The sequence below is a fragment of the Monodon monoceros genome, unplaced genomic scaffold, assembly GCF_005190385.1.
Source record: "Monodon monoceros isolate NGI ecotype Baffin Bay Population unplaced genomic scaffold, NGI_Narwhal_1 Super_Scaffold_14, whole genome shotgun sequence".
Taxonomy (NCBI): Eukaryota; Metazoa; Chordata; class Mammalia; order Artiodactyla; family Monodontidae; genus Monodon; species Monodon monoceros.
Genome location: NW_021703770.1, coordinates 73,713,563 through 73,729,576, shown reverse-complemented (window position 1 = coordinate 73,729,576; position 16,014 = coordinate 73,713,563). Strand labels below are relative to the sequence as shown.

The 16,014-nt window shown below is 43.5% G+C and overlaps 1 protein-coding gene across 1 annotated transcript; it reads right to left on the bottom strand.

Annotated features, from left to right (window-relative positions):
• Nucleotides 1-858: 858 nt before the first annotated feature.
• On the bottom strand, nt 859-11,810 carry ALKAL1 (ALK and LTK ligand 1). Its single transcript, XM_029222509.1, has 6 exons — nt 11,631-11,810; nt 10,594-10,609; nt 5,535-5,588; nt 4,010-4,090; nt 2,840-2,915; nt 859-1,003 (listed from the first exon to the last, which is right to left on the bottom strand). The coding sequence occupies exons 1-5, from the start codon at nt 11,808-11,810 to the stop codon at nt 2,851-2,853; spliced, it is 396 nt and encodes a 131-aa protein (XP_029078342.1). The 3' UTR covers nt 859-1,003; nt 2,840-2,850.
• Nucleotides 11,811-16,014: the final 4,204 nt, after the last annotated feature.

The window sequence follows — 16,014 nt, the reverse complement described above, 5'->3', positions numbered from 1 at the left end:
ATCTCCATCCTCCAAAGGCTGCTCCCCAGGGCTGTCTGAGGTCTTTTCTGCATCTCACACAATCCGTAGATCTCCGGGCTCAAGTCAGTTAAGTCGGCAGTTCTTAGCCTGCACGGGGTCATGCACGAGGACCTCTAAAAGGGTGGGGTTTCCTATTATTTTGTTTAGGTTTCTCATTTTTACATCATTGTTTTTAAACGAAACTGATTAAATGCGTCAGGCGTGTTGTTATTTTCTAAACAGAGCTCCCAGGTGCCCACACATTCTTCTCCCCACCAAGTTCATTTGGACTTCTCCTTATTTAAGGCAGCAATACCATATGCTCCAAGTTCAAAAAGACATAAATGGTCTCAGGATCTCAGCTATCAGTTCAGAAAATGAATATTTACACATGTATACGTATATGGCAATCTTATTTCAATAGTATGAGCTCTGCTACAAATGTCTTTAATTCAAAAAAACACAGATTTTTCATATTTCAGTTTGAACAAAATTCACGTTTCAGATGAATGCAAATAAAAGTAACAAATTCTGAATAAATGTATTAAATATTATTAAATTAGAATTATAAAAGGGGACCGTGTACATGATTATTCAACAAACATGTTACAAAAAATCATATCGAAAATATCATTTCTCTTTGGCATGCTCAGACATAATTTACATAATTAAATATATAATTCATACATCTATGGAATGTTAACCATACAAGAAAATAATATATATAGCAAAAATAAAGTAGAATAGCATAAATTTTAATATTCTATTTGCAATATGTGAATTAAACTTTGTATTAAAAAATTTCAAATTACCATATACACCAAAATAAACCAAGGAAGATCGCATCCTATGCTAGGACACAGCTCACCAGTTATTTCTGAGAAGTCTCTTATTTTACTCATCTTAATACACCATAAAATTAGAAGTTTATCTCTTTTTTACAGTTAGTACGATTCCAGGTACTATTTTTCCTTCGAATTAGATTTACGTTCTTAAGAAATACCTGTGGGAGGGAAGAAGAAAAATGTCATTTATGACCTGGTTTTTAACATATTTAAACATATGCATAGTTTTAATATAGTTATATTTTATTTTATTTTGTTTAAAGAATCTGTGGACTTTTAATTTACAGTCAAATCCTGAGAATGTAGATGAATGTGTATGTGGAGGGGATTGATTGGTACTTTTAGAAAGTTTAAATGATGACTTCCACCGTTAATGTTTTAAGATATCTGCATAAGCCAAAAAGTGAACTTGACATCACCTAAATAACTCAAAAATATTCCTAAAATTTATTCATCTGTAATACTCGAATTCCTTGTTAAATACTTGGAAACAGATACTATCAGAGATGACTCCTCCAGAATAAAACTCACTAAATCTCCAAACTCTGCAATTTTAAAGGGGCCTGTTTATCAGGTCTGTCCTCTATGAATCTTGTCCCAGGAGAATGTAAGTTTGCGTAAGATATTTTAAATTATAATACAGTACTTGTTTTTTCGAGAAGTTTTCCAGTCATTAGGTTGCTTTTTGGACTTTACGTATATTTACTCATTCGGATAAAATATATCAAAACAAAGAACAAGATAAACGTGGCTTGATTGATTGATTGATTTCCTTTTTAAACATGGCTTGACTTAGGTCACTTCAAGAGCCTAATGAGTTTTCTTGATTTATTCTTGTTTTGCATTATTCAAAAGGTTTGAGATGGGATGAGAGTAACTGATTTGAATATCTTGCCACTGAACACTGAAATGATCTCATTTTCTTAATCTAAAAAAAAAGGGAAAATTTTTAGTTCAGTAAATTTAAATATGCAGAATTGAGTGCCAATTATTATTATGAATTTATAATTGCTTTTTCAATAAGAATAAGAAAAGCAACATCAACAATAGGCCGGAATTGTCTCAGTAATTGTCACAGCAAACCTATCAGATCCTATCACATCCCCATGCGGTTACTGGGATAAATTAAGTTACATTGGCCAGATTGAGATATTCACAGATACTTCCAGACTACAGGTTCTCCAGACTTTGATTTCCACCCTAGAAAGCTGAGGAACTTTAAAAGGGACTTGTCCGGGGTACTGGAACGCTGACGACACCCCCCTTCCCCGCTCCCAGCCCCCAAATGTTGACTCTGTACTACACCAGAAAGAACCCCTGATTAGAAAGGTATTTGCAAAGAAATGAACGCCCTTCAGTCTTTTGTATAGACTCTACTTTTGTAAATAAATGTGAGAATTTGCTTTTGATTTATCTAGGTCATACAAATACTTTATTGCCCTAGGGTTCCAAGGGTCATTTAGCCAGAATGAAAATTCTGACTTAATTTCACTCTGGCAAAATGCTTACATGTTCACTATATGTTTGATTGTTTGCTTTTTCTTCTGTTCTTCTAATACTTCCTCTCTTATTATAGCCTATATAGCATAAATCAAAACTTTAGGGCCCTACTTTTATTATATCTACCTTTATTATACTTTGACCAGTTAAAAAAAAGGTAGACCTTTAAATAGTTTTGTTCATCTAATGTGTATATGCATACGGTTTCTGCACAATAATGACATAACATCAAATGTTCAAGTATTTTAAAAAATCACTGAGGACTCGTAAGGCTGCCAAAAAGCTGTTTCTATTAATTCAATCACTGTTGAGGACTTTTTTTATTAATTCAATAAACCATTTAGACCAAGCTTTAACACTAAGTGGAAAATCCACAGGTTAAATTTATTTGGTGGTGCTAAAATCAGCTTCCTGGGCTTTTTAAATTGTTCAAAATTTCTTAAGAGAGTCAGGCTGTTAAACAGAATAAGAAAAATTAATAAATACATACTCACACGTAGGTCTTCTATGCCTGTGAGCACAGAGGACTCACTGCTAATCTTTTGAGCAATCTAGCACATCTTTTGTAATCTAGGAGAAACATTTAAAAGTAAATTGTGTACATGGTTACTACAAATGTGGGGAAAACCATGTTAAGTTATTGTCGCTAATTCTTAATAATGATAGCCATAATTTAATAAACATCTAATATAGCAAGTACTTAACCTGGATTTTCTCATTGATTCTCCTGATGATGTAAGCAGCTAAGATGTCACTGTCATCTTCACTTTAGAGATGAGAAAACAGCCTCAAAATGTTAAGAGTCTCATAGCTAGTAAGCAGTTTCATTCCAAAGCCCAGAGTTTCTCCACCATATGCTGTGCTACCGCTTAGTCATTCTGCCTAGATGCCAACGAGGTTCATTTTCTCTAGTCATCAAACACAAGTAGTTTTTGAAAAAATCATAACAACTCTGACTGAACATCCCAAGTAAAATTAAATATCCCTCAAGATGACCAATTTAGTTTAAAAAAATACGAAACGTTTAAAGTTCATTTTCTTTGAAAGGAAAGTTTAGATTTCGAAAGGAATTTAAAATTAGCCAACTGAGTTGCCACACTTATTGATGATTTGGGCAGTTTAAAGGGGAGCGTTTAAATATAATGTTAGTTCAGTAACTTCAGAATCCCAACGAATTCTTTAGGCAACCTTTAAAACGCACGCTACCGTTATTCAGAAAAGTCTGTCACTCAGCATAGAAATGATGCGATACGAAACTACTTGTAAAGACTTAGGGGGAAATTTTGACTTACACTTCATGGTCATCTTTTTTTTTTTTCCATTTATATAAGAGAGTGTCTTCTTTATGCCAAGGAATTTGATAAATGATAAAAGGTTTATCATTTATCAAATGATAAATCCTGACAGACATTGTGGTCCTTAAGGAAATGTGGCTATTTTCAGATCTGTCTGAAATAGTCCCAGTTAGAATGTGGTTTCATTCCTCACGGTGTCAACAGAACGCACGCACCTTAAATTTAAGCACCGTCAATATTATAAACAGCACGTCATACAATGTTTAGTCTATTACTTCCCACTCACAGACAGCTGAAGTTTAAAATCACGTGCATTTACTGTTGGATAAAGATTTTTTAAAAAGGACAAAAATGACCCAAGTTACTTACAAGCTGGTGTTGAGCAATCCCTGGTGTTGTGGTAGAGCCTGTGGAAATGTTTGCTACACTCGGCTGAAAACGTGACCGGCCCTATTGGACAGGAAAAGAATGCTTACGATACACATAGGTGTGTTTTCCAATCAAATCTGCCAGCGCTTTATGGATAGAGATAATATAACTGGTTTACATCTTTCCATGCCCTTAAAAGACCTTGCCTGGGGGCACGTCTCCTCCCCCAGACTCTGGGGCAGGCAGTGAGGTGTAATCTGTGAAAAATGATCGAAATTCACTCCACATTCTCAACATCTCACATAATGGAACATAAGTCGATTTCAGGAGAACTCCTCAGAATAAGTAAGAGGGAAAAGCTCTAGACAGAAAAACAAAAAATCTGCAGAGAGCAAATCAAGCGGATGTGAAAGAATAAAAAATAAATATACACGGTTTCCACTTTCTGTCCTTCATTTTATTTAATAGGAATGAATGTTTTTATGCAGAGACATTTATTCCATTTTCTACTTAGAGTGATTTGTGTCAAGGACCACTGTAAGGTGGACAGGGTCTTGAGACTTCCCTTATTTTCCCCACAAACCCAAGACAGTCCTCACCAAAATTCATCCCTACATCTGGAGTCTGCTTTTTATGGAAGTGGTAGAAGTAGGGGAACTCACAGTGCCACTACCAGGGTTCTAGAAACATCAGGAAATTTCTTACACTTCCCGGTGCCTCAGGAGGGCCTTCACCCCCTCGTTCCAAAGTTAATTAACAAGGTGGCCCTGGGCTTTGGTCAAGGGGGAACCCACATCTTTCCCAGCTTATTGGCCTGAGATGTAAAACAGGGAAAGGCGGGGGAGCGACTAGGAACAGAGTAAAAGTCAGGGTGCACACTTCGAATTAAGTGATTTGCTAGAACATGGGACACAGGATGTAATGATTCACCAAACTGATTCGAAGAGCCAAGGAGTGTCGTGGGAGAGGAAGCCACCGGTGCTTACCATGTGACATATGAAGGGAATCTGCTCTGCCCTGTGAGAAACACTTCCTCTGTGTCGCCGGCTGGGAGCACAGCTAAATCCCTAGCACACCACGGAGGACTCATCGCAGTACAACTCCACCTGCCTTCCAGCCACACTCTGCCCAGTGGCCACACACACCCTTGCCTAAACTGGCCGCCCGGTCCTGCCCCAAACCACACCGTGTGTCCAAAGGATTGCTTCTGACCAGGATGCCTCTCTCATCCGGGAAAACCCTATTCATCCTTAGAGCCCAGCTTATATATTGTGTCCACGACAGCCTTTTCTGGTAGTTCTCGGCAAAACCGTCCACTTCCTGTGTCTCCCTAAAATTCTGTTTACACTTCCATCATTCACCCAGATCTGGTTCCCATCACCATTAAAACAAGCTAGTAGCATTTGCCTACCTCCCTGACAGGACTGTGAGCCTCTAACAGACATTTATTTTCATGTCCTCAATGCCTCATGGAGTAATGTGATCCAATCTTTTTAATTGAATCACTGATAAAGTTCATGCCTACCTGTGAAATGCTTTATGAATTTGTCTTTTAAGTTCAAATCTCTTGGGAATATTTCTGAAAAGAAAAAAAAAACTTTAGAATTTCTTGAATGCATTTCCATCATTAAAAAAATATTCTTATAAACACTAACTCAGAAGGATATCTGCACCCCCATGTTCACTGCAGCACTATTTACAATAGCCAGGATACGGAAGCAGCCTAAGTGCTTGTTCACTGTTCACTCATGGATGAGTGAATGTGGTATATATGTATACAACAGAATAGCACTCAGCCATAAGAAAGAATGGTACCCTGCCATTTGTGACAACATGGATGGACCTAGAGGGAATTACGTTAAGTGAAACAAATCAGACAGGAAAGACAAACACTATATGATTCCACTTCCACGTGGAATCTAAGAAACAAAACAAATGAACAAACAAAACTAGGTTCACAGAAACAGAGAACAGAACAGTAGTTGCCAGAGGGGAGGGGCATTGGGGAGGAAGCAGAATAGGTGACGAAGGAGGTCAAGAGGTACCGACCTCTGGTTATAAAATAAATAAGTCATGGGGGTGCGATGGACAGCATGAGGATATAGTCAGTAATACTGTGGAGCACATTAGAATGGTGCCAAGGGTAAACCCTGAAAGTTAACTGTACGGTGACGGATGGTAACCAGACTTCTCGTGGTGATCATTTTACAACGTATACAAATATCGAATCATTATGTTGTACGCCTGAAACCAAGGTAATGTTGTATGTCAATTTTGCCTCAATAAAAAAGTTTTAATATCCTTACAAGTAGACTATAATGACAAGCACTAAACACATGAGCTTGTGGTTGTTCACGCAGCTGACTCCAAGTCTGTATGTCCAGCCCTGGCCAGGGTGACAGGGAGAGGTGAGGTGAGGATGCTCACCATCTTTATAAACTTTGTCTAAGGGTGAGGAGAAGGCAAGGATTTTTAGGCAAGGGAGTGATACCATCAAGCTTCATTTTTAAAGATCATCATGTCTGGTACGGAGGGGCGAGAGTAGATGCAGAGATGAGATAAAAGGTTTACAAAGAAGTTATCGTGCATGTGTCGAACAGCGCTGGCCTGTGGAGGGGTTAGCAAACTGCCCTCAGGACTCATCCTGCCCCACGCCTGTTACTGTAAATAAAGTTTTATTGGACCACAGCCATGCTCATTATTTACGTGTGGCCTGTGCCTGCTTTCATGCTACGATGCAGGGGCAAGACATTGTTGCAGAGATTGTATGGCCCACCAAGCCCCAAATATTTTAAAAATGTTTGAAATAGAGAAAGGTTGCCAGTGCCTGCTCTGTAGCATCCTATTTGTATTCAGCTAAAATGGTGATTGTCTGCAGAGAGGCAACAGCGACAAGGATTCTGAGGGTGGGAGGGAAGAGAGATTTTTCAGTGCATACTCTTTTCATTAACATTTTTTTAAAAATTAATTTATTTTTGGCTGCGTTGGGTCTTGGTTGCTGCACGCGGGCTTTCTCTAGCTGTGGCGAGCAGGGGCTACTCTTCGTTGCAGTGCACGGGCTTCTCAGTGCAGTGGCTTCTCTTGTTGCAGAGCATGGGCTCTAGAGTGCAGGCTCAGTAGTTGTGGCATGGGGGCTCAGTAGTTGTGGCTCGCGGGCTCAGTAGTTGTGGCTCGTGGGCTCTAGAACGCAAGCTCAGTAGTCGTAGCACACGGGCTTTGTTGCTCTGCGGCATGTGGGATCTTCCCGGACCAGGGCTCCAACCCTTGTCCCCTGCATTGGCAGGCGGATTCTTAACCACTGCACCGCCAGAGAAGTCCAACTTTAACTTTTTTCAACGTAAATCTGCTTTCATTTTTCAATAAGCAACTAGTTAATTGAAAATGAATCTGTATTTAGGGATTAGATGCCCTGGTGATAACTTTCGATCAACAAAATATTAAATGAAGAACTGAATAAGAGAGAACTACCCCCAACAAAAAATTAGACGATTGAGCTCTGACGGAAAACAGTCTTAACAATCGGCTTCCATTATAGAAATGGGAGCCACATATGTAATTAAAAATTTTTAGTAGCCACATTTTAAAAAGTAAAAAAAAAGTTGAAAAATTAAAATTAATTTTAATTAAATTAATACTTTATTTAACCCATTATATCCAAAATATCCTTTCAATATGTAATCAATATTTTTAAATTACTAGTAAGATAGTCTACACTTTTTATACTAAGTTTTCAAAACCCAAGGTGTATTTTACACTCACAGCACACCTCAGTTTGGACCAGCCACACTGCAAGTGTTCAGTACTCATAGGTACCCAGTGGCTACCATGCTGGATGGCACAAGAATAGAATGTAGGCTTCACCCCTCTGGTATCTAAGGACAACGGTATAGATTACATGTACACATGGATTAAAAATAAAAGGATCCCAGGACTTCTCTGGTGGCGCAGTGGTTAAGAATCCGCCTGCCAATGCAGGGGACACGGGTTCGAGCCCTGGTCCGGGAAGATCCCACATGCCGTGGAGCAACTAAGTCCGTGTGCCACAGCTACTGAGCCTGCGCTCTAGAGCCCGCGTGCTGCAACTACTGAAGCCCGCGTGTCTAGAGCCTGTGCTCCACAACAAGAGAAGCCACCGCAATGAGAAGCCCACGCACCGCAACGAAGATCCAACGCAGCCGTAAATAAATAAATAGTTAAAATAAATAAATAAAAGGATCCCTAGGTAATGCTTGATGATTATCCTGGATCAACTTGAATAACCTATCATCTCATTCGTCCAACTTATGAAAATTTCTAGTTTTCATTTAACCAAAACAGTTACCATCTGCCACCCTCAACAATTTTAAGTTTACAATAACATATTTTTAAAGGAACAGACTTGCATATTATGTATATAATGTTGGCAAGCTTATCTCTTGTACCTACTTCTTGTTAAAAATGAGCAAAGGGGCTTCCCTGGTGGCGCAGTGGTTGAGAGTCCGCCTGCCGATGCAGGGGACACGGGTTCGTGTCCCGGTCCGGGAAGATCCCACGTGCCGCGGAGCGGCTGGGCCCGTGAGCCCTGGCCGCTGAGCCTGCGCGTCCGGAGCCTGTGCTCCGCAACGGGAGAGGCCACGACAGTGAGAGGCCCGCATACCGCAAAAAAAATTTTTTTAATTAAAAAAATTTAAAAATACAATTAAAATGATGTATTAATCTCAAAAAAGAATATTCATTTGTAATTGTTTGTAAGAACCTCTCCAAAATGGTCTTCACATTCCTGCCTTAAGCCTCATGACAGCAAGGTTTTACATTAAAAACAAACAAACCCAAAACAACCCAGCAACACAAATCTGATTCCATGAAGCCTGCAGAAGAATGTGAATGTTCAGTGACATCTCTTGAAAAGGCAAAGCTTTTCCATCAAAACTTTCTAAAAGTCCCCCTTATACTTCCATCTCCCGAATTTCACACCAATTCCTTCTCTGTCCCAAATTCCTCCAACCCCCCTCTCCAGCCCCACCGCTGCCACTTCTCAGACATCTGACTCTGTTTTCATTTCAGTGACGAGTACCGCAGTGCTCCCTTTCTTTTGCAGAGTTCTGGGAACGATTCTTTGCTCCATTCTGCTGGTGTGATGGTCAGACAACAGAGGGGAGAAGGGATACAGGTCATGAAAACACACTTTCCATGCTTAGCCCAATGAGGCAGCCCAGCAGGGGGCGCTACCCGAGTTAGGGAGACAGTGTGACATTGTCCTGAGGCTTGAACCAGGGCGATGGGCAGGACGATAAAAAGGAAGGATCAGATTGTAGAGACATGGGGAGTGGGGTTTGGTCATTAACCTGAGCTCCTTCAGCACGAGTCAATAATGTTGGTTAACTTCGTATTCCCACGCCCATCAGAGCACGTCAGGTGTGTGCTGTGAGTGGCTAGATGAACACTGATGGATGGGTGATACGTGAACAATGCATGGGGCGGGGAGGAAGGGGGGCCGGGGATGGTGAATCCTGAGAGTGATGGGTACCTACCTCTCGCATCTCCTCCTTCCCAGTGCCCCCCTCCAATTCTAACGGCATCCTCACTGGTCACCCTCTCACCCGAGGCTTCCCCACTTACTGCTTCCCCTACGTGGACCGATCCCTGCACCTCGAGCCTCACGGGAGTGTTTAGGGAAGCCGTTGACCTACAGAAAAGGGAGGCACCGCAGCCGCAGGTGCAGCAAGGGTTTCAGAGCCCAGAGCGCATGCGAAGGCCCGGGTGATGGTGTTTACTATGTCGCAGAATCACGGGGTCAGAATTCCCAAGGTACCTGGCAGGGATGACAGTCCTTAGCCTCCAGAGCCTGGGAGATGTTTCCTCCTGAATGAGCTGTAAACCCCGCCACACCCGAGTGTGCCTGTGAGGACCACCTGGATAGGGCCAGCTCACGTCCTTGTTGGTCCCTGACCCATGTCTGAGTGTCCCCTTCACTTTCACAGACTCAGATACGTATGTAAAGAGTCACCCTTCCTCCTCACGTCATCCAAAGACTACATCACAAACAGCTGGAGAAAGCAACCGATGTGGTGCACAGATCACTCTCTGCTGGGCTGTGTTGTTTTTTTAAACTTCGGATTGTTGCCACTTACATTTTAACTTTTAATAAAATATTCTTTCTCCCTAGAAACTCACTTTGGTAAAGCTTCAGCCTTTTACAGAGAAAAGATCTGTTAAATTGCAATGACACAGGTCTGAATTAATGTTACCACAAATGTTCAGTAGTTGGAGACTTTCTTCCACTCTTTTACTTTCCAAAGTGACATTCCATTCTGAGATAAACGTTGGGGCCAAGAAGTTGCAAGTCCAAGGATGCGAAGGGTGTGGTGCCGTCACTGCATCACTGCGGTGGTCACCGTCCCTGCCCAGCTCCCCTCCGGGAAAGCCCTGTGTGTCCCCACCACGCTGGAAAGCCCTGCCCAGCCCTGGGTCCTCCTGTCTCAGCTTCCTGGACCTTCTCCATCCCCTGCCTCCCCTTCAGCCCGTCACTGGCCTCCTCTTTGGGTCTACCTGTGCGCCAGCCTCCCCGCCTCCCCACCTAGAACGTGCCGTCAGAGCGCAGACACCTGACTGCCTGCTCCCCTGGGTGGCCTCGGCCTCTGCATGGTGACTGGCACGCAGCAAGTACTGGATGAAAATTTGTGCAGTGAATGTGTATATATTTATATCATAACTATCATGAAAGAAAAACGGTCCTAAGAAACCCCTCTCTGCTTTGTTCAAAGTGAAGTAAGAGGCAGAAGAGCGAGGAGATGACAGCAAGGCTGCCGTGGGCTGCGACCTCAGCCATTGGGTGCCGGGGGGTGGCCCCCGGGGAGGGGCGCCTACTGCTGCCGGGCTGGGCGGCCAGCGCGTCCTCGCTCCTCAGGTGCGCGGGCTCCCAGCAGAGGCGCGTCTGAGCGGCTCCCTCCTCCTGCCCCGCCCCGGCCTTCCTGCCCTAAGCGAGCCGCAACTCCGCCGCCCCGTCGGGCCGCTTCGCCCCGGGCTTCTCAAGTTTACTCCTCGTTCGGCCGCCGTCCTCGCCGCCTTGGGGTGTCTCAGGACCCCTCGTGTCGGCTACTTTTTCTCCCTTTTCTCATTCCCACCACTCGTTGGTTAGCGAAGCGCCAGGAACCTGGGCGCGCAGAGCTGATCCGGGAGCCGCGGCGGCGGGTGGAGCCTGCTCAGGTACCCAGGCCCTGCGCCAGCTCCAGGGGGGCGCAAAGGGGCGTCCCGGCGCGCGACGCCAGGACCCTGGCCCAATCCCCAAACCCGGGCTGGCCCGGAAAGAGGCGCCGCCAGGTGCTAACCTGTCCGCCCCGCCTCGGCCGCTGGGACTGAAGCGCATGTCCTCGGGCTCCGGGCCCCCGCTTCCGAGGCCCGGCCTCTCTCACGGGGAAGAGGCACATCGAGCCGGTTCCTCCGCCAGATGGGTTTCTGGATACTTAACGTCTCGGCTGCGGTACGTCTCACCAGCTCATTGCCTCTTTCCCCGAGCGCCCGCCGTCGGCGGCGAGCGCTGCCGGCCTGTTCCCGCGGTGCGCGAGCCAGGCCGCCCCGAGCGCGCGCCTCTCCCGGCCGCACGAGTCCTCCCGCCCTGGGCTCGGCGCACGGGGCCGCGGGCGCGGGGCTGCTTACCTGCGCTCCGGGAGGCCGCGGGGAGGGACAGCCAGGGTTTTGGCTCCTCGCCCGCGACGCGCGCGCCCCTGCGGCCCCCGGGCCTCCCCTGGGGCCCGCGCGGCGACAGGACCAGCGCCAGCAGCAGCAGCGCGGGCAGCCAGGCGCTTGGCCTCGCCGGTCGCATGGGCGCGCGGGAGCGGCCGGAGGGAGATCAGGCGGGTCTCGGGCGGCGGCGGAGGGTCCGCGCCCCGACGGACGGCGGGCGACACCTGCGCGCCTCGGGGAGGGACGCAGGACGAGGACACGGGCGGGGACGCGCGGCTGCCCCGGGGACCTGGGCGAGGCCCAGCGCGCAGATGCTCACAGGTCCGCGCGGCCTCCCCGACGGCCCCGCCTCGGCTCTGCGGGTGTCCGGGCTCCCCGCGCAAGGCCGGCTCTGCTCGCCGCCCCGTCCAGCCCACAGGGATCGAGAGAACCAACTTCGCGGTCGGGACCGAGGGGAGCGGCGCGGTAGCGGCGCGCGGCAGCGGAGACGCAGCTGCTGGGAGGGAAGGTGCGGGTCCCCTGAGCTCGAGCCCCGCCCCCAGCCCCTCGCCCCGCCCCCAGCTCGGAGCTGGCGGAAGAAGGATATAGAAACGACCGTGGGGCAGGGACTCCCCATCAACTATCCGTCAGGGAAAAACACCCCCAGACCATATTACCTTATGGCTGAAAGTCTGTCCTTTTACTAGCCTCTCTGTTTCCCCAGCCCAGTCGACCACTTTTCTGCTCTGTTTCTATCAATTTGACTTTTAAAAAATTCCATAGGTAAGTGATATCATGCGGTATTTGTCCTGTCTGGCTTATTCCACTTAGCATAATGCCCTCCAGGTTCATCCAAGTTGTCACAAACGGCAGGATTTCCTTCTTTCTCATGGCTGAGTAGTATTCCAGTGTGTGTGTATGTGACGTCTTCTTTATCCATTCATCTGTTGTTGACTGACACTTAGGAGGTTCCGTACCTTGGCTATTGTAAATAATGCTGTCATGAATATGGGAGTGCACAAATCTCTTTGAGATACGGTTTCAGTTCCTTTGGCTATAAACCCAGAAGCGAGGCTGCGGGATCATATGGTAGTTCTGTTTTCCATGGTGGCTGCACTAATTTTGAACCAACTGTGCACAAGGATTCCCCTTTCTCTGCATGCTCACCAATGCTTAACTATTTTTTGTCTTTTTGATCACAGCCATACGAACAAGTGTGAGATGATATCTCACTGCGGTTTTGATTTGCATTTCCCAGATGGTTAGTGACATTGAGCATCTTTTCATGTATCTGTTGGCCATTTGTGTGCCTCCTTTGGGAAAATGTCTATTCAGTTCCCCTGCCCATTTTTTAATCAGGTTGTTTAGGGGGCTTTTTGGTCTTGAATTGTGTGTGTTTTTAATATATTTTGGATATTAACCCCTTAACAGATAGATAGTTTGCAAATATTTTCTCCCATTTAGTGGCTTGCCTTTTCAGTTGTTTGGATGGTTTCCTTTGCTGTGCAGAGCTTTTTTCTTTTTCTTTCTTTCTCTCTCTCTCTCTTTCTTTCTTTCTGTATGTCTTCTTTGGAGAAATGTCTATTTAGGGCTTCTGCCCATTTATGGACTGGGTTGTTTGCTTTTTTAATGTTGAGCTGCATGAGCTGTTTATACATTTTGCAGATTAATCCTTTGTCCATTGATTCGTTGGCAAATATTTTCTCCCATTCTGAGGGTTGTCTTTTCGTCTTGTTTATGGTTTCCTTTGCTGTGAAAAAGCTTTGAAGTTTCATTAGGTCCCATTTGTTCATGTTTGTTTTTATTTCCATTTCTCTAGGAGGTGGGTCAAAAGGGATCTTGCTGTGACTTATGTCATAGAGTGTTCTGCCTATGTTTTCCTCTAAGAGTTTTATAGTGTCTGGCCTTACATTTAGGTCTTTAATCCATTTTGAGTTTATTTTGGTGTATGGTGTTAGGGAGTGTTCTAACTTCATTCTTTTACATGTAGCTGTCCACTTTTCCCAGCACCACTTATTAAAGAGGCTGTCTTTTCTCCATTGTATATTCTTGCCTCCTTTATCAAAGATAAGGTGACCATATGTGCGTGGGTTTATCTCTGGGCTTTCTATCCTGTTCCATTGATCTATACTTCTGTTTTTCTGCCAGTACCATACTGTCTTGATTACTGTAGCTTTGTAGTATAGTCTGAAGTCAGGGAGCCTGATTCCTCCAGCTCTATCTTTCTTTCTCAAGATTGCTTTGGCTATTCAGGGTCTTTTGTGTTTCCATACAAATTGTGAACTTTTTTTTGTTCTAGTTCTGTGAAAACTGCCATTGGTAGTTTGGTAGGCATTGCATTGAATCTGTAGACTGCTTTGGGTAGTATAGTCATTTTCACAATGTTTATTCTTCCAACCAAGAACATGGTATGTCTCTCCATCTGTTTGTATCATCTTTAATTATTTCATCAGTGCCTTATAGTTTTCTGCATACAGGTCTTTTGTCTCCTTAGGTAGGATTATTCCTAGGTATTTTAATCTTTATGTTGCAGTGGTAAATGGGAGTGTCTCCTTTATTTCTTTTTCAGATTTTTCATCATTAGTGTATAGGAATGCAAGAGATTTCTGTGCATTAATTTTGTATCCTGCAACTTTACCAAATTCATTGATTAGCTCTAGTAGTTTTCTGGTAGCATCTATGTATAGTATCATGTCATCTGCAAACAGTGACAGCTTTACTTCTTTTCTGATTTGTATCCCTTTTATTTCTTTTTCTTCTCTGATTGCTGTGGCTAAAATTTCCAAATCTATGTTGAATAATAGCGGTGAGAGTGGACAACCGTGTCTTGTTCCTGATCTTAGTGGAAATGGTTTCAGTTTTTCACCATTGAGGACAATGTTGGCTGTGGGTTTGTCATATATGGCCTTTATTATGTTGAGGTAAGTTCCCTCTATGCCTACTTTCTGGAGAGTTTTTATCATAAATGGGTGTTCAATTTTGTCAAAATCTTTTTCTGCATCTACTGAGATGATCATATGGTTTTTCTCCTTCAGTTTGTTAATATGGTGTATCACATTGATTGATTTGCATATATTGAAGAATCCTTGCATTCCTGGGATAAACCCCACTTGATCATGGTGTATGATCCTTTTAATGTGCTGTTGGATTCTGTTTGCTGGTATTTTTTGAGGATTTTTTCTTCTATGTTCATCAGTGATGTTGGCCTGTAGTTATTTTTTTTTTGTGGCATCTTTGTCTGGTTTTGGTATCAGGGTGATGGCAGCCTCGTAGAATGAGTTTGGGAGTGTTCCTCCCTCTGCTATATTTTGGAAGAGTTTGAGAAGGATAGGTGTTAACTCTTCTCTAAATGTTTGACAGAATTGGCCTGTGAAGCCATCTGGTCCTGGGCTTTTGTTTGTTGGAAGATTTTTAATCACAGCTTCAATATCAGTGCTTGTGATTGGTCTACTTATATTTTCTGTTTCTTCCTGGTTCAGTCTCGGAAGGTTGTGCTTTTCTAAGAATTTGTCCATTTTTTCCAGGTTGTCCATTTTATTGGCATGTAGTTGCTTGTAGTAATCTCTCATGATCATTTGTATTTCTGCAGTGTCAGTTATGTCTCCTTTTTCATTTCTAATTCTATTGATTTGAGTCTCCTCCCTTTTTTTCTTGATGCGTCTGGCTAACGGTTTATCACTTTTGTTTATCTTCTCAAAGAACCAGCTTTTAGTTTTATTGATCTTTGCTACTGTTTCCTTCATTTCTTTTTCATTTATTTCTGATCTGATCTTTATGATTTCTTTCCTTCTGCTAACTTTGGGGTGTTTTTTTTTGTGTTCTACTTTCTCTAATTGCTTTAGGTGTAAGGTTAAGTTGTTTATTTGAGATGTTTCTTATTTCTTGAGATAGAATTGTATTACTATAAGCTTCCCTCTTAGAACTGCTTTTGCTGCATCCCATAGGTTTTGGGTCGTCACGTTTTCATTGTCATTTGTTTCTAGGTATTTTTTTAAATTTCCTCTTTGATTTCTTCAGTGATCTCTTGGTTATTTAGTAGTGTATTGTTTAGCCTCCATGTGTTTGTATTTTTTACAGATCTTTTCCTGTAATTGATATCTAGTCTCATAGCATTGTGGTCAAAAAAGATACTTGATATGATTTCAATTTTCTTAAATTTACCAAGGCTTGGTTTGTGACCCAAGATATGATCTATCCTGGAGAATGTTCCATGAGCACTTGAGAAGAAAGTGTAATCTGCTGTTTTTGGATGGAATGTCTTACAAATATCAATTAAGTTTATCTTGTTTAATGTGTCATTTAAAGCTTGTGTTTCCTTATTTATTTTCATTTTGATGATCTGTCCATTGGTGAAAGTGGGGTGT

Excerpts from the sequence above, each read along its gene's own strand:
- ALKAL1 (XM_029222509.1), bottom strand. The coding sequence starts at position 11,810 with ATGCGACCGGCGAGGCCAAGCGCCTGGCTGCCCGCGCTGCTGCTGCTG. Across the intron at positions 4,091-5,534 it reads ATTCATAAAGCATTTCACAG|GGCCGGTCACGTTTTCAGCC; the intron begins GTAGGCATGAAC and ends CCTGTCCAATAG. Across the intron at positions 2,916-4,009 it reads GGATTGCTCAACACCAGCTT|ATTACAAAAGATGTGCTAGA; the intron begins GTAAGTAACTTG and ends TGTTTCTCCTAG.